Source organism: Rhinolophus ferrumequinum, chromosome 6 (genome assembly GCF_004115265.2).
Source record: "Rhinolophus ferrumequinum isolate MPI-CBG mRhiFer1 chromosome 6, mRhiFer1_v1.p, whole genome shotgun sequence".
In the NCBI taxonomy this organism is placed as follows: Eukaryota; Metazoa; Chordata; class Mammalia; order Chiroptera; family Rhinolophidae; genus Rhinolophus; species Rhinolophus ferrumequinum.
This window is the reverse complement of record NC_046289.1, coordinates 46,154,724-46,179,440: the sequence shown is the minus strand read 5'-3', so window position 1 is coordinate 46,179,440 and position 24,717 is coordinate 46,154,724. Positions and strand designations below refer to the sequence as shown.

Below are 24,717 nucleotides of genomic sequence, written 5' to 3'. Positions count from 1 at the left end.
GTAGATCAATGACCTCCAGCCTTTTTTCCCAGTTCTTCTATTTTTCATTTTTATTGCCCTTTGTAATCATTTAAGAAAGACATAGGGTATCTAATGTTTATTTTTGGGAAACTGTTACTCAATTAATATTTAAATATTCCTACAGTAACTAATATCTAAATATTCTTAGAGTTCCATTGGCATCTCCAAATATACGATATCAAAACTAGAGTCAAACAATTAGTGAATACTTGGGATCAGTTACAAGAAATGTAGCTAAATTTCATTTATGTGCCTAATCAATATACAACACAAAAGACATAGCCCCTTACACGGGGACTTAGAAAAACTTAGGATACATGTGACATAAACAATAGACATAAACAATGGCTTTATCAATGATTTAAACCCTCAGGACCAAATCGCCTTATATTTTTCCAAGAAGACGACAATCATCCAAATTTTTTCATCAAAAGAACATTTAGCCTTAGGAAGAGAAGGCTAAAGATGTAACAGCTATCTTTAAATACTTGAAAATTGTCATGTGGAAGGAATAACTTGTCCTGTGTTATATCAAGGACAGAACCAAAAATGAAGAGGGGAGTTAGAAAAAATCAAATTTTTAACTCATAACATTTTTCACAATTAGAGTTACCAACCATAAAACGACTAGTCTCCCCCAATGAACAGCTGTAACTGGGACTGAACAAGATGACTTCTAACACTCCTCCCAGTTTCACATCAGTGAAAATCGCTCCAATTTCCACATGCTGTCCTCAAAGGTAAAAGGAACAATTATAACAATGTTGATTGGACCAAGGCCAAGCTGAACCTTCAATTTTTCCAAGAGTTACTCTAAAGGATTCTAAATACAGTGAGATTTGTAAGCCGTGTATATATACATATGTGAAAGGCTCAGTGATTTTAGGCTTTATTTTCTGCTTTTTAGAAAATAATAAGCATTTGTCATAAATAAGTTTAAGCACACTTTATAATTTTGGCTGTAGTATTGCTCTTCCTTTGTGAAATTATATAAACACAAAATGTGTATGATCCTTACAATGTTCCATTATTCAAAAATTCCAGAAAAGTAGCTTTAACCATTGTCTGGCCAGGAATTTATCACTAGCATTAATAATTTGAATAATCCATTCAAAGAGGAAAACCAGATCAACTTTGTGAAGGGTACAAAATTACAAATTTAGCTTAATTACGTATAAATTTTTTGATTCAGTTTTAATGGAAACAGGGAGTCTGCACTTCCCTTATGTTTAGAAGAGGCTAAATTGCCAATCTATATTTTCAAAGGAAATAGATTATATGGGACCTCTACCTAATAAAAGTGAGACATCATCAAATATTGTATATTTGAAAAGACTATAGTTTCTTTAGGTCAAATTTTTTTAGAAACAATTACATATCAAAATTAGACATACCACCAAAAAGTTTCTCTCCACCAGTGAAAAATAACAAATCAGGTTTCAGATTCATCAAAACTTGACTTTAATAGAATTGATTGGAGCTACTCCTTAATAAGAAGCCTAATTATCAAAGAACTACTTAGGATAAAAACTCTATTCACAATTCAGTAACATTCTGTTTAATATATTTAATATCCACCTCTAAAAGACAAAGCAAAAAATATAATCTACGGTCATCAGGATTCAGTTAGGAAGTTGATAAAATCAGGTCAATGCACTGATTTGTATTTGGAAGGAATAAAATAGAAGTCTCTAGTAGAATATAATCTTAAGAAGCACACCAATGGATACAGTCGGTTGTGAAAATAAGTATCGTTTATTAAAAACAAACTTCAAAATAAATGCCTGTTAAAACATGGTTATTATTGACAAAAAATGTCAGTGAGCAAAAAGTATGAGGAAACAAGAATTACTATTACTAAGTAATATTAAACCCCTCTTTAATTATACCCCTGATTATCTTTTAAAAATATAATGGTAGCTCTAAAAACTGTAGACATAGCTCTGAATTTATGGCATGATTTGCCTTTCATGTTTTATTGATTTCCAATTCTAAATGTATTGGCCCAGAGGATAATATTTTATGTTACTAAACCAAATTCATAGTCTATGAAAATTCCTCTTTTTATGTAGTCTATGAAATCCTTCTGCCTGACTTGATGCTAGTATTTTATTTTTGTTGTTGTTAGAAGCTTTATCAAGCATTTAAAGCCTTGCCTTACATTTTTCTAAGACAGGAATCCAAATTTTTTCAACATTGCATCTTTGGTCCCCATTCTTTAAAGGGATGTAGGTTCAGTTTAATTAATATGTGCAGAAATCTATCTGCTTTTTAAAGCAAATAAAAGGAACAAAAATATGGCACCATTCCAAAAATCTAATGCCAATAAAAACTGCAGTAGTACAAAGATCTAAGCAAATTTCAAACACAGCAGATTTGTAATTAAGAGCACCACACAATGATTTGTTTTTAGCAAGAACAAGAAGCTCAATAACAGGTAAAAGAAACCAAATGCTACATTATATTGAATACTAAGGTAAGTAACCATTATTAATCTTACAAACTTTCCAGTACCGTAACTACTTGCTTTTGAAGAACTATACGTAACCCTCATTTAAATTAAGTGCCTATTCAACAAAGCTAATTGGAACAAATACATTTACGCAAATTTACATCCTACAATAACAGAGTAAATAGGAAACAGTCAAGGATGAATAAGAAAGTTTTATTCTTTTTCATCATCTGTGTCATCTGGTGGCAAAGGACATACTCTGTGGAAAGAACAGAGAACTTCAATAGTCAATATCAACTGTAAAAACAAAACAAAAATAGTTACAAACATATAAATGGGGAACATCAATTAACAGTGCAGTGGGACTGGTGAAGTGACTAGAAATGAGAGAAAACTAAACTTTGTTAATTGACTAACACCTACAAATTCTAAGTACTAGAGCAACAAAATTTTTAACAATTTATTTTGCCTGTTATTTTACTGAATCAGTGTTTCTTCTTTAGGATATGTTGCCATTTTTATTAAAAAAGGAATATCTCTTTCTATAGCATCTTTTTTCAACATGTTAAGTAGATGATAAAAGTGGAAAATAACCCTTCATCAAGAAGTTTGTGATAATAAAAAGCAAAAAAATTAACAATCCATTTGAGCAGAAAAAACAGCAAGTTGTAGTTGTCATACTAAGAGGTCTTCATTGTATTTTTCTGAAAATTAAATCAAGTTAACAAAGGAACACTATCATGACCCAAACTTCCTTTTTGCAAGGACTTTAGTCATCATGGCTCTGTTCAAGGTATTAAGTAGGTCGTCTTTTTGATTGACTCTCCCCCACACAACTGACGGAGTTTACCCTGCCTTTGTGAGAAAACTTAAAGTCACAGGAGTAAGCCATATTCCAGATTACGAATTAGGGAGTTAATAGCAGAAGTTCTTCTTACATGGTACTCTTACATGGTACTCTTAATAAGTCTGACAATATTTGCCATCTTTAGAAACCTACTACTTACTATCAATAGTTGAGCTTACTATCAATAGTTGAGCTATTGAACTACTATCAATAAAGGGATAATTACAACTCTCCTAAATAAAGACCAATCTAAGAAAGGAGCTAAAGGGATAATATAAACTTTTTATCACACTATGGATCAAAGTTCTTTATGAGACTATACGTATAATCTTTCTCCAGATGATGGAGATTGTTCTGATGGTCATGGTATAGCCATATTTGGCTATATTGCCAAATACTTTGTTTACTTAATGGAACTCACAAATAATTCAAAAGAATTGTAACATACTCTAGAGGTGATATTGACTATTAGCTTGTTAATATTAGAATGAGAAGAAACCAGGAAGAATGGTGCCAGACAATGAGAGAACTAAAAGAGACCTACTGGACCATGAAAGCAAGTCTATTAAAAGGCTCTATCCAAAAATGTATCCCTTCGGTTGTTTTTTTGGAACCCAGAAATAATAATAGTGATATAGCAACAAAGTCTAAAATTTAATTACTGCTCCAGAATTTGACATTCCTTTTAAATATCTCGTAAGATAGTAAGTACTCAATAACTATTTACTAAATAACCTTATGAACAGTATTGAATAATTCTTAATATTTTATATGCATAAACATCATTTTATATGTCCAATACTTTGTTTTCATCGCTCTTTCAGCTATTTATTTTTATCTAGCTTGTGTTCAATGCAAATCAATTCCAAACACAATATACAATCCAAAACAGATGTATAGTGTTCAGATATGAAGCAAAAGGGAGGGTTCATTCACACACATAGATCTCACATAGCTTGAGATCTGTTGGATCTGGTACCTGTGTAGGGTTCTAGAGATGGCAAATATTGTCAGACTTATTAAGAGTACCATATAAGAGTACCATGTAAGAGTAAGACTTATTAAGAGTACCATGGCCACACAGGACACTGTAACATCTAAGCATCAGTGTGTGAACATGTGAACCAAAGACTTCGTGGAATGTCTATTTCTAAAAAGGTTTCTGTATATCAAGGCAGTTATAAAAGTTTTAATTTCAAGAATCAAGTCCACTTAGGTTTAAGACCAGGTTCTATCTATCTAAAACATTGACTGATACAGAAAGGGTTCCAAATGTAGCTTTTCTGATTCATAAAGCTTTTTAAAAAATATTTACAGAAAGCACGAAAAGAGCTGTGAATTTAATGCAGGCATGTTTTCAGTCTTCACTTCCCAAATACCTAATACACATTACTTTTGCCTCCTTCATATATTTGCCTCTTTTCAAGATTCCCAAATTTCAAGATTTCCAAATTTCAAGATTTGTCAAATATACCTTCAAATCAGACAAATTTTTAAGTTGTAAAAATTATTCAACATATGAGTATGCAGAAATAAAAAGCAGTATTTTAAGATTGATTGATGTCAATGCACTTCTAATCTTTACAATCAATTTAAATGATCCAAGTTAACCAAACAAATCTGGTACGCTTGTTGGATGGGAATATGTGATAGGAAATACCTATTACTTGACTTTTAAGAGTATATGCAAGAATTATTCATGGTTGGATTTGTAGATTCCAATCCATTATTGCCCTGGCACCTGTCAATTACTACATAAAGTCAAACTCGATATCAAATACAAAGCCCCAGAGGAAAGAGTTAAATTCCCAAGAGAATAGTGAAACTTTAACACTGTAAAACGTTATGTAGAGTATACCAGCATTAAATTAGGACTGAAATACAGAGGACTTACAGTGACACCCCATGGTTCCTTCCAATGTACATATGAATAAAATAATGGAAGTTCTTTATTTTACCTAATCATTTTACTGCCTTCTAGATTTAATGAACCAATGTGAAAACAGAATCTCCATTCCATGGCTCATCCTTTTTCTATAGATTAAGGTCAGATTATCCTTATTTTCAAGGTAAAGTTTTAAGTGTCCATACTTCTTCAGCTACATTTAATCACGTCATTAATTTCCAGTGTTGTCTCTTTCTTCCTTGTACATGAAACTCCAGCAGATTTAATATTGGCCTTCATTACGTAGTCAAACCTTCATGTTCTTTAAACCAGGGCAATGTGAAACTCTCAATATTTTCTGTGGTAGTAGATTAGTAATTAGTAGGTTTGATGAAGACCTGTTGTTTCCTCGCCACACTGACCTTCAAGATGCCACATGGACTGGGCTGTAGAATATGGGTTGGTGAACTGTGGATGTTCCTTGGCCCCCATCTCTTAAAGGTAAAGATGGAGAAGGGCAAAGAAGATCACAAGGAGACTGCCTGTTAGCTGCAGGGCACATGTGGACGTTGTGGTTTCGGGAGGTTCTGGCGTGCTGGTCAAAGGAACTTCGGAATAAACCTGCGTGGGTAGCAACAGCGCCAGAAGCAGCAGCCCCAGACTGAGCCTGGCCACCATCCTCTTACCCATGTTGGTCTCTGAACCTTTGGTCAGGCCAGCGGCTTGGCGCGCTAGAGGATCATGGGTTCCTGTATGGTGCAGGAGAGGTGCTGGCACAGGATCTTAAATCAGGGGCCGTCATAAAGACAGTGATGCGGCACCACTCGCCCGCCCGCGTCACCACTGCCCCACCCCCAGTCAAAACATTTGTTTTTAACAAAATATTTCAAAGTTGTCGAGAAAGCCTGGACCCTATCACTTATAAATCTGTATTTTAAAAAGCAGGTTTCCATTGTGTTTTTTAACAAGTAGCATTGATTTTTTTCCTGATGGGTAAAAGCATGTTTGTTGTTGAAACGTGGTAGCACTCAGTGAGTATGAGAAGAGATTTTTACCCAGAGATTATTATCTCTATTGATATTTGGTATATTTTCATTCTGTACTATTGATATTTGGTATAATTTATACATACATTTGATATATTTATATACATGTCTTTTACACAATAAAGACTGTACTTTTGCATCCTGAATTTTTTCATAACACTTGTGAGCATTTTCCTCAAAAAAGCTTTAAAAGCATGAATTTGCACACTAAATTCTGTATCTGTGCTGTTATACCCCCACCTTGTTTTGAAGTATTCTTACATGTTCATAGAGAAGTTGTAAAGAAAATACACCATGGAGTTAGTTTTGGTTGTTTCTAAGTAATGGGGATTTTTTTATTTTCCAACTTTTCTACATTGGTTACATATTTCTTGTGGAGGTTGAACCAGTAGTTTTTTGAAGGTTAATGGAATTCAAGCTAGATCCACCAACATGGAAATTGATTTTTGTAAAAAAGACTAGAGAAAATAGTAAAAATTAAAGAATAAAGACAGGAAGTTCATGATTAATAATGTCCCACTTAATGGGAATTGATCCTCTCTAAGTGACCAATACTTTTCAGTGATGTTTGAAATTTGGGAGTGACTTCGTGTAAGAGATTAGCATAAATTTTAAAAGCCCTCTGGTCTGTATTTTCTCATCTGCTCAAGGAGAAACTTTAAAGTTACTCAATATCCTCTTGTCTTTTATTTTCAAGAATATAAATATTTTCTTTATATTTCAGAATATATTATAAAAACTTACCTTCTCTTTGGTTTTCCTAAGCCACTGCTTCCTGCCTCTTCAGGAAGCCGATTCTCTTTTTCAGAATCCTTAGGGGACAGCCTGAAGAATTCTCCAATTCCTTTTTGCCACTTGGGAGTTGGGCGTACACAAACTGGATTCCCTCCTGCGTACTTATTTTCAGCTATAAAATATAAATAAATAGACCTAAATAAGAACTAAGAATAGCGGTTCCTTAAATGGACACTTAAATTTTTAAACATCAAATCTAAAGGGTATTAAAGGGGGTGGGGGAAGCGCAAGGCTCATAATACCAGCATGGGTCAGGGAGCTGTGTCCTACACAACTAGGCTGATAAACAACGGCTTGAACCGGAGTGTAGGGGGAGGGGGGAAGTGGAAAAAAGCAGGGGGGAATAGTGATCCTTTGGTTCCTAATTTTCCTGAAGCAACCTTATAAGAATGCATTCACTGCCAGAAAATGTATAACAGCAACATAGTTCAGCACAGAATTCAAACCCAGCTCTGCAGACTTGGTTGTGTGACCTTTACCAAAAGAATGTAACCCAAGTTTAAATTCCCTCATCTTTAAAAGGAGGATGTTACCAATTTCATACAGTTGATTATTGATTAAAAATAGAGATCTATAAAATGACTTAATAGTTGCATTTCTCCAACACAATTTCATGAAGAGCCTATTCAGTTGTGTTTCAACAGTGGGCCAATGGGATGTGCCCCTAAGTGGAATTTAGTCTAGTGATACAGGGTATAAGACAGTCTCAATAAATTCACCTACTTTCAAAATTTTTGACCTATTTATTATTCCTTTTTATAGAAAGAGATTGAAATAGTAAATATTTTCTAATGAAGTGTTAATAATAGGAGGAAGTTTGAGTTAACTTAAAAACCCATAAAGTCCTTAACAGTGCTCCCTTGAACGTTCTTAACTAGATATTGTGGAATTGATCTTCCTTACTGCTCAGTTGCCTACTGAAAGGAACGAGGCACCAGATGGCTCAGTATTTTCTCAATTTCTCCTTGCACAGGAGCAGTGTGAAGCTATTTCCCTGGCCTGGTTTTCACTACTATGTCCCAAAGGAAGTATCAGGAGCTGCAAAGTTGGCACACACACACACACACACACACACACACACACAAACCACAGTCAAAAATAGTAGTGGTAATGTTAATAATAATAATAATAATAAAGGAAGGAAAAACATACAGAAACGAAAACAAAAACATTAAGAAAATACTAAGAAGACGTGACTATCATCCTAATTCTTATCTAGGAAAGGGACACTTATATGGCCTCTTAAAAGAAAAAGCCGTTTGTCAGTATTTTAAAAACCCGCTAAACCAGAAAAAACAGGTTTTAAGTAATACTGTGTCCGTCCCTAACTAACACCAAGACTTGAGATTCTTTTCCATGTGACCCCCACCTCGATGCCAGCTCGCCAAGAGCCCAAGCTCCCTCATTACATACAGAGGGCAAGGAAGATATTCAGGCGTGATAATCTCAGAAAAAAAATTCCCTGATGGGTCAGGGGACTCACAAGTCAGAACCGTGGTGCCAGGCCTGATCCCCTTTTGCTAGGGAGCTAGCAGGGGCGCCTTTTACCTTTCCTCGATGAAGGCGACCTGGAATTAGTGGCAGCGGTGGAGGAACCAAGCACCTTCCTTGGAGCTCGAGAAGCCACCACTGCGGAGACAGGAAAAGGACGGCATTCAGAAGCGCGCTGTAAGGTTCCGTCAGCGAAACTCGGAGTCACATTCCCACCACAGTCCCCGATCCAACCACTTAGAGAGTAGAGCCCCACGATCCTGAACAGCAGGATAACCCTCCCCTACCCGCGCCGCATCTTCCTCCTGGTTAAAGGGCCGGGCCACTGCTTCCGGCCTGGCTGGACCAGTTTGGTTCACAGGTCCGTGGGGGGCTCCAGCTTCTCCCACCACCTGCGCTCCACTACTGTGCTCGCCTGCCTCACCTTTTCTGTAGGTGCCTGGGACACTGTCTGCTTTAGTTCGCACCATGTTCAGACACGAGGAGATGAGAGAAACCAACTGAATATTCCAGCCGAGGGTGTTTCACCCGACAAGAACCGGAAAACGAATCTCCCGCCACAGTTTATATTGGTCTCTTTCCCGCGCGCTGCGTGGACTCTCGGGGGGCCGCCGCTCCCATTGGTTTCGCGCGGTCCTCCCGCAACCAATCGCCAGTGTCCAGTAATGACAGTGGCGAGTCTTGGCGCACTGCTGACCCGTCTATCAACTCACAGAAGCTCGTGATTCGTATCTGCCCCGGGTGGGCGGTGCCGGAGCGCTTTCCTGGCGTGCCGGGTGTGTGGATGCTAAGATTTTGAACTACCTGTAGGGAAATCGGCCTGCTTAGAAAAGAAAACCCAGTAAGGACAGAGAGTATTCTTTTATTTCTTCAAAAGTTGCCACAGGATTAAATCCATAATGATTGACTTCTGGAAGTGAAACCTGAAATGAAGCGGTCGCTTTCATTCGGAGCAAAATAAAGAGAACTTTCCTTTAATACTTAGGGCAGGAACTCTCTCTACAGCGTCCCTAACTAAAACAATTCTACGGAATGGGAGAAAAGGAAGCTAATACAATTTATTTACAGGGCTTTTCTACGTTTTTAGGATGCGGTGAAACTAAAGAAAAAACAGTGAATTATATATAGATACACACATAAAAGAAACATTAATAAAACGTCTTCCCGAGACCTATGTAGTCTCAGAGTTGTTAAAAAATATAAATATATTAAAATATAAATATATTAAAAAATACATATGCCAAATATATATGCTAAAGGTACATCCCTGGCACAGAGCGCGCATAATTCTAGAATAGGAACTCATATTTTCTAACCCTATGCCTATCTTCTAATTACTCACAATATCCCCGGGGAGTGATTTTCACTCTCTGAATACCATGCATAAAACATCAGATGAGCTTGCCTTGGGATTTTGTTAAATGCTCACTTTGAAAGGCAACCCTGAAAGTGTAAGCACGACATTGATTCTCTCCAACAAATTATGCTTGAACTTTCGGAACTCTTAGTACTTTAACAGAATCAACTACTTTGTGTTTTAGAATAAAGAAGCTAGACTACAGGTGAAATTAACATTACAATAGCAGGAAATGCATGAAAATTACTTGTAGCTTTGTCTAAACCTTGGAGTCTAAAACTAGAGCCAAATTCCTATCAGAAAAATCAACAGGCCCTAGGGTATATTCCTTTGTTCCTTGTTATCATGTCCCTCTGGATACACAACGGTTCTTTAATGCACATTATTTCCTTTTCAGTTAAAGTGGCTTTTACAAAGGCCTGAATTACTTAATTTGAACTCATGTCCCAGGTCCCTGCAGAAATTGTAACTGCATAGAAAATCTGCTGGTCTTTTCTCCTAGTCCACATGAAGAAACAAAACTTGTTCCCACTATAAATGAACATTCACAGAGTATTTTTTAAGCTGGAAAATCACCTATTTTCCAGATTAATAACAAAGACAATGTATATGTCTACATTCAGTGTAAATCAACACACTTGTGTGATTTTGATTATTTTATATCCATGAAAATATTAGCATACAAAGGTGAAACAACATCCGATTAATGTAATCATTTAGACTAAATAGCCTAATGGGAATGAAGAACATATAAATGTAACACAAAGCCAGCCAATTAAATTTATTGATAAAATATATCAGAAGACATTATGTTCTTCAGAAAAATCTGGCCAAATTTTCCCCAGTCTGCTGTCCCAGTGGAGTGGAGAATAGCAAAAGATCTTTAAATCTGGTCATCTTCAGCTGAAATACATAACTTAAACTTCTTAAAAATCAATACAGGGAATTCATCTAGAAAGTCTTCAAAGTCAAATCCCAGCACCTGTTTTATTAAAGTTCTCTCCCCCTCGAGCTTGCTGAGTTATTTTGGCCCTCCTACAAAAGACCCCGCTCAAAAAATTAAATCGAAAGAGGTTTTAGCAACGTGAATTTAGTATTAGACTACAGCGGGGCGAGGGTGATATTAATAAAACCACTATCAACAGAGCAAATCCTCACAGGGCTTTACTCTAGCTTCCAAGTACTATTTTAAATGTTTTACATAAAACCGGGCAATTTAAAAGCTGGTCCCTCAAGTTACGGATTGTTTTTCTTTTTTCTAAACTGTAGTTTTTATAGATATAGGTACTGTCTTCTTAGCACAATTCCCAATTTTCCAGTCCTACATCTGATGATGCGGAAAATCACGCGCAGAAACTCTGACGCAAGCGTCAACACTTCAGAAAGCGGGAAGTAGGAGAAGCCAGTACAGGTAGAGGGATCCGTGTAATGGGGTGGTGCGACCGCGCGGGGCGGCGCAGGCGGGCGGAACCCGCGCGAGCGAGGTCGGTGTTGCAAAGGGGACTAGTCCAGCGCAGGACTCGAGGCTGTTTCAACCCAGCTGGTTCCGGCTGGGGAAAATGGCGGTGGCTGGGGCGGTGTCACGGGAGCAGCTGGTAGGCTGGTGCACCCAGCAGTTGCAGAAAACTTTCGGCCTGGATGTCAGCGAGGAGATCATTCAGTGAGAACGGTTCGGGGTCCGAGGCGGGAAGGAGATCTGGGATGTGCACTGGCTGAGCGAACAGGGAAGCGGGGAGGACTAAAAAGTTAATGAGAATGAAGAAATGTGATAAAAGGGCTGCTGTTCATCTGTAGGCGCCGAATTTTGATCATCGGCTTTATAGTTTAGTTTCTGAAGTAGGCTGTCAGGCTCTACAATGGCCGGTGGGGCCTTTTTTTCCTAGGAAAACGCCAAGTCCCTAATAATAACTTGTAAGGCTGTCCTGGGAGCCAGTTTCCTTATAGATTCTGGAGCAAAGGGGCAAGCCAAATGGCTTTCTATAAAGTCCTTACTCTGAACATTCTAGTTTGCCCAGTCTGAGTTGTGTCAAATTGTATATGGAATTTAAATGCGGGCGGCGTTGTACAGTGCAAAGAGCTCCTGACTCAGAATATATTTTCTTTTACCAGTTTTGGAATGTTAAGCAACTTAATTTTCCTCTCTGTACCTTAGTTTCTTCACCTATGAACTGATTAGTAGAGGTTATCTTTAATACTTTATGATTCTTATTAAATGGAAATGGCGACATGATTTAATATCTGCTTTCAGTTGATTTAAGAAATGTATGTTGCGCTACTACGTACCCAGGTGCTGGGGCAACAAAGACAATTGCGGCAATTGGGTTCGGCTTGGTTCATGAGACCTGAAGTGGGGGAAGTGCAGGGTGTTGTGGGGGCACGTCCGGTAGTAAAGGACTCTCATTAAGATTTGGGAAACTTGAAGGTTTACTGCAAGGGATGACTTTCACCTGAGAACTAAAGGGTGGCTAGGTGGAGGCGCAGTGTTGAGGAAGAGGGAAAAACTTCCCAAAAAATTGGTCTTGTTCAAGGAACCTCTGAACATGTTTTTGACTTGATTCCTTGTTCGTTGGTGCTGAAATCTGAATTGCAATTCTGGGGCTTTTGTGGGAAGTTAGGTGAGTTTCTGAGATTGGGAGAAAATAGACTTGTTGGCAAAGAGTTAAGAGAGCCTATTTTAAATGATTTTTTTTTAAAACACTGGAATAGACTATCAAAAACAAACACAGCCAAGTCGTATGGGTTGGTCTTGTCCTTGCTGGAAGGCAAGATCAGGTTAAGCAGTTTTTCAAACATGTTTTAAAGCAATGGAATGCTGTCAAGTGAAGTAAGACTTTGCAATATATCAAACAGAAAAAAGTCATTCAGTTAAAAAAATGTTTTTTGAGGCTATTTTTGATGAATCAACAACGAACTATGGATTGGTACAGTCTTCTCAGTCTCAATTCAATTGTGTTTTGTCTGCTTACACAGTATCAGGAATATTTTCATTCTTATAGATTACAGTTTAACAGCTCATATTACAGCCTCAGATTTTTTTCTTTTTTTTTTTCTTTTTTTTTTTTTAAAGATTTTATTGGGGAAGGGGAACAGGACTTTATTGGGGAACAGTGTGTACTTCCAGGACTTTTTTTTTTTTCCAAGTCAAGTTGTCCTTTCAGTCTTAGTTGTGGAGGGCGCAGCTCAGCTCCAGGTCCAGCTGCCGTTGCTAGTTGCAGGGGGCGCAGCCCACCATCCCTTGCAGGACTCGAGGAATGGAACTGGCAACCTTGTGGTTGAGAGGATGCACTCCAACCAACTGAGCCATCCGGGAGCTCAGTGGCAGCTCAGCTCAAGGTGCCGTGTTCAATTTTAGTTACAGGGGGCGCTGCCCACCATCCCTTGCGGGACTCGAGGAATTGAACTGGCAACCTTGTGGTTGAGAGCCCACTGGCCCATGTGGGAATCGAACCGGCAGCCTTCGGAGTTAGGAGCACAGAGCTCTAACCGCCTGAGCCACCGGGCCGGCCCCTCAGATTTTTCTTAGCTAAACTTATTCACACCTTTGAAAGAGGAGTGATCAGAAATTTGTTTTAAAGTTGAAGCATTAAATATGGCTAAACACCTGCTTGCATTTTCTAAATTCATAAATACAAGTTAAACAAGAACTGTTCAAAATTAAAGTAAGCACTAAAACTACCTATAATACTATTTGAACCACTTAACTTTTTACTGGTTGTTGCACAACAGGCTATGATGCCATGATTAAAACATTTGCTGTGTAAGTATGCTGTGCCGTGCCTGGTATTTGAGAATTATCCTGGTATATTGTAGTAGTCTGGCAACTTGAACAATTTGACATGAGTGGCCTGATTTCTTTTTTTTTTTAAACACAGAGCTCTTACCATCCTACCAAATGACACATTTGTGAGACATTAAGATCTGCACGCAGAGTTAGCAAACTATATTTTGTTCCACAATGTGTTCATGTTTTGGTTGACTCTGTTTCAGTAAGATTTGCTATATAACACATTTGGATGTATGTTTTTTTTTTTTTTTAATTTATTGGGTTGACAATTGTTAGTAAAATTACATATATTTCAGGTGTACAATTCTGTATTACATCATCTGTAAATCCCATTGGGTGTTCACCACCCAGAGTCAGTTCTCCTTCCATAACCATATATTTGAACCCCCTTACCCTCATCTCCCACTCCCCACCCCCCCATATGTTGTTCTTTATTACATTTTTTAAAATAGTTTAAATGACATTCAAATATTTCTGGCGCTCTTTATTAATACTTCCCTAGTGGTTTGAATACTCCAGAGTTAAATGATCCCCTGAGGTTCCTTGCACCTCTTTGAGTCCTTGATAGCAGTTAATTTTTTAATGGGGGCTGGTAAGTTTGGGGATGAAGTTGATTAAGCTATAAAAGTCCTGAAAAACTGTTTGTTTTTTTTTAAAAGCTATGATGGTTTAGAAGATGCTCTTAATGACACCCAAAGACACAGGTTTGTTTACCTATAGGTAATAACTTTATAGGTAAATCCACCCCCATTAGGAAAAGAACACAATACATATACTACCAACCATGGGACAACTGCATGATGTTTTAAAGGATATAACATTATTGTTCTTATGTTCCACACCAGTGTCTGAATTACAATTTCTTCAGATCTTAGGATGCTTTCATGATCCAGTATCTTAACTTATAAGTAATTTTTTTCACTTATTTTTTCACTAATAATGTGACATATTCACTGTAGAAAACTAAAAAAATCATAGAAGAATAAAGGAGAAAACTAAAATTACCATAGTACCACAATCCAGAGATAACCATCATTTCTCTTTTAGTGTTTTTTCTATGCATATTGTAGTAGATGTTCAAAACATATTCATTGTAGTGGAAAAAAGAAAATAAAAATAAACCAAAATTCTATTTAATCATACCACTCTGTGGTAATCATTTTGGTGTATAACTTTCTAGCCTTCTTCCTACACATAAGCGTATATATATATACACATTCCTTTTATAGCCACTGGGATCATGTGCTATACAGTCAGTCCTACTATTTCACTTACCATTACGTGAGAGCGTTTTCTCAGGTCAATAATAATTACTCAAAAATTTCACTTTTAGTGTGACGTATTACAGTTTGTAAAGTCCAAAAACTTGAGTTCATTTGCCCCTTTCCTATCAATAGATGTTTTAAATAGCTTCCACCTTTTCACTAATTCAAGTAATGATGCAGTTAACTTTTTTGCATAAATTTTCCTGTGTCTCTTATTTCATATAGAATCCTATAAATGGAATTATTGGATTATTTTTAAGGCACTTCAAATATATTGGCTGATTGATTTCTAGGAAAGTTGTGCTGACTTGTACTCCCATTCCATTTCGCTTTTAGGAACCCTGTATAACATTTCCTTATAATACAGGCATGCCTTGCAGATATTGCAGGTTCAGTTCCAGACCACTGTAATACAGTGAATATCACAATAAAGCAAGTCATAATTTTGCTGAGGGAGGGTCTTGCCTTCAGTTTGTAAAAAATGCAACACCTGTGAAGTGCAAATAAAGAGAAGCACAATAAAACCAGGTATACCTGTAGATCTGCTTATCTGGATGTGATGCTAATCTTGAGTTAACAATTTTTAAGAATGTTAAATCAATAACTGGTTAGACTGTAGTATATATCCATATTTTTAGCAGAAATGAAGAGAAATTTTAGAGATTTAAATCAATATAGAGATATAAGTAATCTGCAATATAGAGATTAAGTAATCTGTATTGTTTCTATGAAAATTTGACTGCAGATGTATAGTTATAGAAAGTATTCTGCCAACTATACTTTAATAAAAAAGAAAAAGTATTGCTGTGTTAAGGTAGCCCCACAAACCTATCTTCAAAATACTGATTTGATTCTAGAAATACAAGGTTATATGAAGGTTAGATTATGAACTGCTTGAAGGTCAGGGTCTTTGTCCTGATCAAACTTATATCCCTAACATCTAGTGTAGCACTTAGCTCAAAGTAAACACTCCAATGGATTAATTAGTGGTTTTTACTGTTATGATTACTGAAAATCATACTGTAAGCTAGCTTTGTTTCAACAACTTATGTCTTTGCTTCCTGAGGTATGTTTTGTCAATTGAGAGTGCTGAAGAGGTACGAGAGTATGTTACTGACCTTCTTCAGGGAAATGAGGGCAAAAAAGGTCAATTCATAGAAGAGCTTATAAACAAGTGGCAAAAGAATGATCAGGAGTTGATTTCTGATGCTCTGCAACAGTCGTTCAAAAAAGATGGTAAGTTTAGTTAATGTAATTAAGTAAAAGTTGAAATATTGGTAAATGGGCTGGCTTATAGGACCTGGTATTTTCTGTTACTCCATTTCCTCACAGCTAACGTAGGCAGAAGAATATATATACATATTTCTAGTTTAGTTCTTCTCAGTCTGTAATGAATATTGTTCTAGTGCAGGCTTCTTCAACTTAGTAAATATCACAAAATACCTGTTTGCAAATATGGCTCCGGAATAATTTGAAAAATTTACACATGGATTAAAGAAAGACTCTTTAGTTATGTGCATACCTGGATGAAGGTAAATGTTGACCAATTTTAGTATGAGTAGAGTAACTAGTTAAACAGAAAAGCTGAGCACCAAACTAAATAAGCCATTGTTTTTATACAATCTAAAATACCAGATTTTAATTTAAATTCTTAGTTCTAGCCAATAGTCTTTATCATTAACTGCAATCTTGAAGATGATGGTTTAAATTTAACTCTGGTTTAAGAGGAAAAGATAATTTTCAAATCTGCGTGACTTCATATCTTGACTCTGAATATAAAGCATCACCTTCCCTTTATTAGCTATTAGTTCACCAATAATCCTACCATTATCTATCTATGTACATTTATACAGAGGGTGCCAAGAAAATGTATACACATTTTAAGAAAGGAAAAAGCTGTATTAAAATTACGCTGATGGTGACCACTTGGAGCACCTCTTGTAATTGTAGAAGTCAAATGTGACTTGTATTCATCTTTTGTTATCGGTATATATTATTACAATTTTAATAGTTTATGACTTTCTTAAAATGTGTATACATTGTTTTGGTACCCTCTGTATATTGTTTTTTTTATTTTTAGGGTTTTTTTTTAATTAGTTTCAGGTGTACAAAGCAATGTAGTAGACATTTATACCCCTCACAAAGTGATAACCCTCTCCCCCAAGCTACTACCCCACTGACATCTTATATAGCTCTTACAATATGTTTTTTTCTTCTTTAAAGAAATTTTAGATGGGCAGAGATCAGGAGACCAGCTAAAGAAGGGTAGGCGGAAAGGGAGAAACAGACAGGAAGTTCCTGCATTTGCTGAACCTGATACAACCATAGAGGTCAAAACACCTTTTGATTTGGCTAAGGTAAGAGCTTATACGATGAATTTTTTTCTGGCTATGTGAAAAAGAGAAAATGACATACATTTCAGAGAGAAAAGTGTCCAAATTGGTCTAGAATGGCAATTTTTCAACAAATGCATGAATTTTATGAAGAGCAAGTGATAATTACTTTCTGTGTAGTAGTTTTTTGACAACCTGATTAAATAAGTATTATATTTGCTTAGAGATGAGATTGAGAGACCATGTATACATATATATGATAGAAAATATTTAATGAAATGCACCAGGGCTTCAATTTTGACATTTTTTTGCGGGTTTATACTAAACGAATACACAATTCTATGTTTTATTAAGAATGTTCCTATTTTGGGCCATCCACCACCACCACCACCACTATTCTCCTCATCATTTAGCTTATAGAGCTTTTTGTATTCTCTTGATAATCAAAGTAGCCCTGTGAGGTAAGCAGAAATATTTATAATCCGGACAACTTGACCAGCTAAATTTCCCAGTAGAAAGCAATAGTTAATGATGCTAAGATGGAAGAGTAATGATCAAAAATGCTGAGTGTGATGATCATGCAAAAAAAAAAAAAAAAAAGACATGGAAAAATGTTTACAAAATATTGAGTTAAAGAAAAAGAAATAGAGACGTTAAGTTTTTAATCAGATGGAATAAAATGAACAAAGATCATCACAAACAAAAGGAAAAAAACACAAAAAGATGTTTAACTTTACTAGTAATTAAGGTGACCAATTTGTCACCCTTATTGCCTGGGACTTTCCCAGTTTTAGCTCTGAAAGTCCAGTATTCTGGGATTCTCTTATGTCCTGGGCAAGGTATCTTAGCTAGTGATTATAACTACTTTGTATTTCTTTCACTTCCTTTTTTCCTGGTTCCTGAGTAGTGTATCAGTTGTTAGTGAACAGAATTGAGGTTTTTCTCCCCTCAACTCTTTTCACTGTCATTAATTATTTGATGTTATTTCTGCTATTTTTATACAATTAGGCACAAGAGAACAGCAGCTCCTTAAAGAAGAAGACGAAATTTGTCAGTTTATACACAAAAGAGGGACAAGACAAGCTGGCAGTCCTGATCCCTGGTCGCCACCCTTGTGATTGCCTGGGCCAGAAACACAAGCTGATCAATAACTGTCTGATCTGTGGGCGTATAGTCTGTGAACAAGAGGGTTCCGGACCTTGCTTATTCTGTGGTACTCTGGTAATTGTTTATTTTCTATTTTATTTTACTATGCTTTGGTTTAATAAATAGGGATATTTACATCCCTAGTACCGGTAGTTTCTGTTTTTCATAGTAAATTTCTTCCCTAAGATATCCAATAAACTGTAGTGGCAGGAATTTTTTAGTCAAAAACCCAAGGTTATATCCTAGTACTGAGGTCTCTTAGTGAAAAGGGTTTTGAGAATACACATTGTTGAGGGATGCAAGTCTTGTACAGATTAATTTCAATTCAAGAAAACTCTAGGGTCTAAAATGTTGAAATTTTTTGTCAGTCTTCATATGTGGTTCATATAGGGGAATAGAACCATTATGACATAATCCTTAATCCTTAAATCTTCTGTTTCCAGGACACCTCTTTATAGCTCTGCATTGTCTGAGGGAGTGACCTCAAGAGTTTAGCAGTAATGGATCTCGATTCTTGTTGGTATTAAGAAATGTGTATTCATTTACTCTAAATTTTTATAGACTTTTATATAAAAAATAAAGTGTCATCATGGTGTATTGGTTGTCACTGCAAGCTTCAACACCATGTCTGCATGGTAAAACATACAATGCCCTTTTCACCTAAAAAAAAAAAAAAAAGTTTAGCACTAATGACTCTTACAAATATCATAATGATTTGTCTAGAAAGCTTATTCTGCCTCTTGAGCTGGCTAGCAGAAACTGGCTTTTGGTGTTGATGAAGGCATACATTTATTACTGCTTTGTTTTTTCCCTCCTCTTTCTAACTATTTTGTTTGGGGCCTTTAATTTTTCAATATACTCAGAGAACAAGCTATAGACAGTGGATGACCGGAAAAATGTAATGTCTACCATCAGAAATGTTCGTAAGAAGGCAGTAAATGTCCTCCCATATGGAGCTTTCTCTACAGAAACACCCTACAGCTGCTGGAAGGACCACTGTGGCAAGTGCTAAGAAGCACAGTGTTTTCTGTTAGATCCCTTGAAAATCTAACAGTTCAAGAAACAGGAGAATGTAGAGCAGATTGGTCTTGAAGCCTTGCAAGTTCTATAAACTTAGTATGAAACTTTTAAAGTAACCCCTTCTTTGCTTCCCTTCTTACAATTGAAGTGATTTTATAATAAACAGAACTTTTTCTTTGATTAATATATTCACTATTTTATAATGTTCGAAGGCAAAGGAGCAAAATATATATAGTGTAAAACGGAGACTAGTTTTCACTAGTGACACTGTAATTTGCTTTTTCTGCTTTTTTCTAATAACATACCTGCTTATAATTTCTCTTGTAAGGCTTGGATTTCATTATTAGAACTGAAGGTCTTTTTTAAAAAAAAGTTTCGTATTTTTTTCCAATATTCTTGATGGCAAATCTTTGCTTTGAAAATGGGTTAGATTTCTTTTTTTAACTATCAAGTCATTGAGGGACACTTGAAGTGAGATCAGTTTTTTTGTGTGGTTCCTGAAAGTAGGGAGAAATGGAAAGACTAGGGCAAAAGTCATTGGGAAATATGTATATGTGTGTATATATATTTATATAGATTACATATATATATATATTTTTGTCATGTCTGGATAAAAAAGCACCAACAGTCTCATTTTTTTATTACCATGTCTAATGTGTAATTTAAGGTTACTTTTTAGGTATATCAAGCAAACAATATAATTTAACTATTAGATCATGTTTCTTTTATTACTTTATAGGTATGTACTCGTGAAGAACAGGATATTTTACAACGTGACTCAAACAAGAGCCAGAAACTGCTCAAGAAGCTAATGTCAGGTAGGGCAGCAATCTTCTGATTGGTTTACTGTGTGCTAGATACATTTTGTTGTTTCTGTGATTGTTTCTCTTTCTTGTATCCTGGTTTGCAAGATGCAGTTTATTTACCTATTCTATAAGCATTTGTTTTTTTGAAAATTATTATTAAAACCACATAACATTGAGCAAAAAAACTAATAATAATAATGGATTATAACACGAAGAATAAAATTAATATTCTGAATTAACTGTGTAAGTTAATAAATGGAGAAGGGACAGCTCTTTCTTATAGAAGACTTCTAATTAATACAGTGAAGGAATAAGAATAACAGGAAATCACCATTAGAATACCACAGTAGTAGTAATTGCTACAGTTAAGATCCACCAATGGATGTTAAAATTGTTGGAATAGGAGATTTGCAAGGTCACGAAAGATAAGAGAAGACAAGAATTGTCCCAGATTGGAAGAGACTAAGGAGACATGACAACCAACTGCAATGTAGGATCCTGAATTGGATCCCAGAACAGAAAAACAACATTAATGGAAAAGATGTTGAAATCCAAATAAAGTCTATAATTTAAAGTCCAAATAAAGTTAATAGTATTGTATTAATGTTAACTTTTTACTGCTTGATTGTGCTATGGTTATGTAAGATTAAGGGAAGCTGAATGAAAGTTATACAGGGACTCTACTTTTTTTCCAACCCTTTTCTAAGTCTTGGTTGGAAAACGTGATAAAAGTAGTTAAGTACTTTTTTTTTCTTTTTTTTTTAAATAATTGCAATTTCTTCTTTTTTTTTCAGATTTTTTTTTTTATTGGGGAAGGGGAACAGGACTTTATTGGGGAACAGTGTGTACTTAACAGGGTTTTTTCCAAGTCAAGTTGTTGTCCTTTCAATCTTAGTTGTGGAGGGTGCCATTCAGCTTCAAGTTGTTGTCCTTTCAGTCTTAGTTGTGGAGGGCGCAGCTCAGCTCCAGGTCCAGTTTCCGTTGCTAGTTGCAGGGGGCGCCGCCCACCATCCCTTGCGGGACTCGAGGAATTGAACTGCCAACCTTGTGGTTGAGAGCCCGCGTTCCAACCAACTGAGCCATCCAGGAGGCAGCTCAGCTCAAGGTGCCATGTTCAATCTTAGTTGCAGGGGGCCAAGCCCACCATCCCTTGCGGGACTCAAGGAGTCGAACTGGCAACCTTGTGGTTGAGAGCTCACTGGCCCATGTGGGAATCGAACCGGCAGCCTTTGGAATTAGGAGCACGGAGCTCCAAATGCCTGAGCCACCGGGCCAGCCCTAAGGACATTTTTAAAAAGGAAAAACAGTACTCATTACTTTCCACTTATGCAAAACCTTTTTTAGTTTTATAAAGATCTTCATTTCTTTAAAAGTTATTTGTATAGCAAAATTTATTTTTATGCAGGAAAGATGTAGTTTCTTTACAAGCTAACTTTTGTTTTAAAGCACCGTTTATTCTAAATAATTTTTTTTATTAGTTTCAGGTGCACAAAACAATGTAATAGACATTTATCAATTATATCTCTCACACTGTGCAAGAAGCAAATTTTTTTAATACATAGATAGGTTGGTGTTATAAAGTAGTGATCATATTGTGTATAGAATTTTGTTTTTCCTTTTTTTCAATTAATATTTTATAATTAGTTTCTGTATTGCTATATATTCTTCACATTTATTGTTTTTTGTGGCCAAAAATAATCTATTAACTTGATTTATTGTAATTAGATTGCTTATTTTCTAATTACTGGATATCTTCACCCTTTTCAAATTATAAGTAATACCACTAGTGGTCACCTTTGTTAATGTATCTTTTGTTTTATCTCCTTGGGATAAATTCCTAAGAAGAGGATTACTGGGTTAAAGAATATGATCATTTTTGACACTTAAGATGTATTTGCCATATTACTTTACCAAAATGTTGTACCAATCTACAACAATATTAGTATTGTACCCCCAAACCTGTCACTATTAAGTTTTGATATTTCTAATTTTTAAATTTTTATAGTTGTAACTTTTAAAAATGATTAAAGAAATTGAACATGTCTCCATATTTTTTCAATTAGGGTTTCTTTAAGTGACCTTATTATGAGAAAAGGTAGTTCTAAGTGCTTTTCTTATATTCAGCCAACAAGAATCTCTCTTTGTTTTGTTTTTTCAATTTTAAAGGAAAGATTTGACAGAACTTTGAACAGCCCTGGAATTTTAGGTAAAGAGAAAGGTCAGCCTTCATTATAGACTAGCTGTTTTCCTAACAAATTTTAGATCTTGGTTTTACCATAATGTATGGCTCTCTTTTCTGGGACCTGTAGATTTATAGAATGCTGTCACGAAGGAGGTAACAACACATGGGTCAAGGAATGAATGTGGGCTTTAGGCTTAGACAGACCTAAGTTTAAATTTTGTTTTTACTTTCTAATTTCTGGAGTGAACTCAGTAAATCTATCATCTTTGAACTTCAGTTTTTTATCTGTGAAACAAAAATATTACAAACTATCTAACAGGGTTATTGGGAGGATTAAATAATATATATTAAGCGCCTTAGCATCTAGTAAATTCTCATTATTTATGTCATCCCCTTCTTGCAATTTCTTTTTTTTAGTTTTTACTTTTGGTATGTAAAAGTATGTTTAAAGATGATACTCAGTCCTAAAGTTTTTCATGTATAGGTCATTTTTATATTGTGTTATTAAACAGTTTGGTATCCTTAGTGTTCCAAATTTCCTTGAGGGAAGAAATGGACCTTAAGGTTTATTGAGAACCTATTACGGTGTTTTCCCGGTAATAAGTCCTAGCCAGACAATCAGCTCTAATGTGTCTTTTGGAGAAAAAATTAATATAAGACCCGGTCTTATTTTACTATGAAATCGGGTCTTATATAATGTAATGTAATATAATATAATATAACATAACATTATATAATATAATACAATACAATATAATAATATCATACCGGGTCTAATATATTATAATATAATATAATACCAGGTCTTATATTAATTTTTGCTCCAAAAGACACATTAGAGCTGATTGTCCGGCTAGGTCTTATTTTCGGGGTAACATGGTATGTGTCAAGCACTGCTTGATGCTTGGCAAATAAAGCCTGACCTTTGTACTTCTTTGTTTTCCATTGAAATGAAGGCTGTTGGCCATCAGGGCAGAGCTTCTGATTTTGTTCTTTGCTGCACAGTGATACAACTAATTTATATTACAGGCTGACTCCATTTTATTTCCTTATTGAATTTCAGGGACGGAGAATTCTGGAAAAGGGGACATCTCTACCAAGGACCTTCTTCCTCATCAGGAATTGCGATTTAAGTCTGGTCTGGAGAAGGCTATCAAACATAAAGATAAACTGTTAGAGTTTGACAGAACTAGGTATGATATGGTTAGAGTAACAAATGCTAAGAAATAGGCTAGTAGAACCTTTTAATAGGTTCTGCCCATTAAAACATTATTTTGGCAATTGATACATTCTTAGGGATGGAGTATGAAAAAATTGACAGGAAGAGTTAGGTGCTCTACATAGAAGACCAACATCTTTGTTTTGAATCCGTGTTTGAATAAGATAGGCTCCCACCAAGAGGTTCCTACCCTGCAACATTTTTTTATTTTTGTCAAATGCTAGTATACCCCCTAGAAAGTTGCTCTGGGTTGGCAGAATTCCCCACTTGTTTCACTTGTAGCCATTCATTCATTCAGTTAACATACAAGAGTGCCTACTATGTGCAAACCGTTGGGCTGGGCTTTGGAGAATCTGTAAGAAGTTGCCTCTGGGAGAGTGTAGGTAACGCCATATCATGGGAAGGCATGATTTACCTTTCTCCTTCCCTTTGACACTAATTTTTTTTTCTGATTCAATGATCAATATATTAAAATGTCCCTAACTTGGCTTTTACACTCCTATACTTTGGTCATTTAGCTCACTGACTTCTCTTTAGGAGACAAGTATATGGATTTGCTAGTTCTATTTTTTATTTCTTTTTTCATTTTTTTCTTCTTTTGGACCAAATATATATTGAAAACCAGTTGATGGTTTTAAAATGTTTACATAGGACGTATATGCTCACTTCTGATTTTGGAGCATTCTTGGGCATCCATATTTGAAGTAATAACCGTTAGGACAGCAGAAGAGTGAGCTACCTTGAAACAGTTTCCCAGTAATCAATAGGTGACCTAATTGCCATGTGTTCTTTTTTTTTTAGCATTCGAAGGACCCAAGTCATTGATGATGAGTCAGATTACTTTGCCAGTGATTCTAACCAGTGGCTGTCCAAAATTGAGCGGGAAACTCTACAGAAGCGAGAAGAGGAGCTGAGAGAGTTTCGACATGCCTCTCGTCTCACTAAGAAGATCACTATTGACTTTGCTGGCAGGAAAATTGTAGAAGATGAAAATCCATTAGCTGAGTATCATAGCAGGTAAGTGGGCAGCACCTGAAAGGGTGTGGAAGAAGAGGGCAATTTGACTAT

At 35.9% G+C, this 24,717-nt stretch overlaps 2 protein-coding genes across 6 annotated transcripts in view; one reads left to right on the top strand and one right to left on the bottom strand.

Moving 5' to 3' along the window:
- Positions 1-1,758: 1,758 nt before the first annotated feature.
- PCLAF (PCNA clamp associated factor) lies at positions 1,759-9,146 on the bottom strand. Of its 2 annotated transcripts, XM_033107064.1 has the most exons (4): positions 8,962-9,122; positions 8,595-8,675; positions 6,996-7,158; positions 2,666-2,732 (listed from the first exon to the last, which is right to left on the bottom strand). In XM_033107064.1, exons 1-4 carry the CDS (start codon positions 9,005-9,007, stop codon positions 2,687-2,689), a joined length of 336 nt encoding a protein of 111 aa, XP_032962955.1. In that variant the 5' UTR covers positions 9,008-9,122; the 3' UTR covers positions 2,666-2,686. The 2 variants fall into 2 exon arrangements, with proteins under 2 accessions (XP_032962956.1, XP_032962955.1); XM_033107065.1 differs by lacking the exon at positions 6,996-7,158 and having other exon boundaries at positions 1,759-2,732; positions 8,962-9,146.
- A 2,270-nt stretch (positions 9,147-11,416) lies between these two features.
- TRIP4 (thyroid hormone receptor interactor 4) overlaps positions 11,417-24,717 on the top strand; it is a 44,951-nt gene continuing 31,650 nt past the window's right edge. For 3 of the 4 annotated variants that reach the window (XM_033109558.1, XM_033109555.1, XM_033109557.1), the window contains exons 1-8: positions 11,417-11,554; positions 14,338-14,382; positions 16,010-16,179; positions 17,167-17,300; positions 18,285-18,497; positions 20,182-20,260; positions 23,494-23,623; positions 24,451-24,666. In XM_033109558.1, the coding sequence (XP_032965449.1) occupies positions 11,454-11,554; positions 14,338-14,382; positions 16,010-16,179; positions 17,167-17,300; positions 18,285-18,497; positions 20,182-20,260; positions 23,494-23,623; positions 24,451-24,666 (1,088 nt within the window). In that variant the 5' untranslated portion in view covers positions 11,417-11,453. The remainder of the gene's footprint in view (positions 11,555-14,337; positions 14,383-16,009; positions 16,180-17,166; positions 17,301-18,284; positions 18,498-20,181; positions 20,261-23,493; positions 23,624-24,450; positions 24,667-24,717) is intronic. The other variant, XM_033109556.1, reaches the window with a different exon arrangement.

Excerpts from the sequence above, each read along its gene's own strand:
- PCLAF (XM_033107064.1), bottom strand. The coding sequence starts at position 9,007 with ATGGTGCGAACTAAAGCAGACAGTGTCCCAGGCACCTACAGAAAAG. Across the intron at positions 8,676-8,961 it reads CCCAGGCACCTACAGAAAAG|TGGTGGCTTCTCGAGCTCCA; the intron begins GTGAGGCAGGCG and ends CTGTCTCCGCAG. Across the intron at positions 2,733-6,995 it reads TTAGGAAAACCAAAGAGAAG|AGTATGTCCTTTGCCACCAG; the intron begins GTAAGTTTTTAT and ends TTCTTTCCACAG.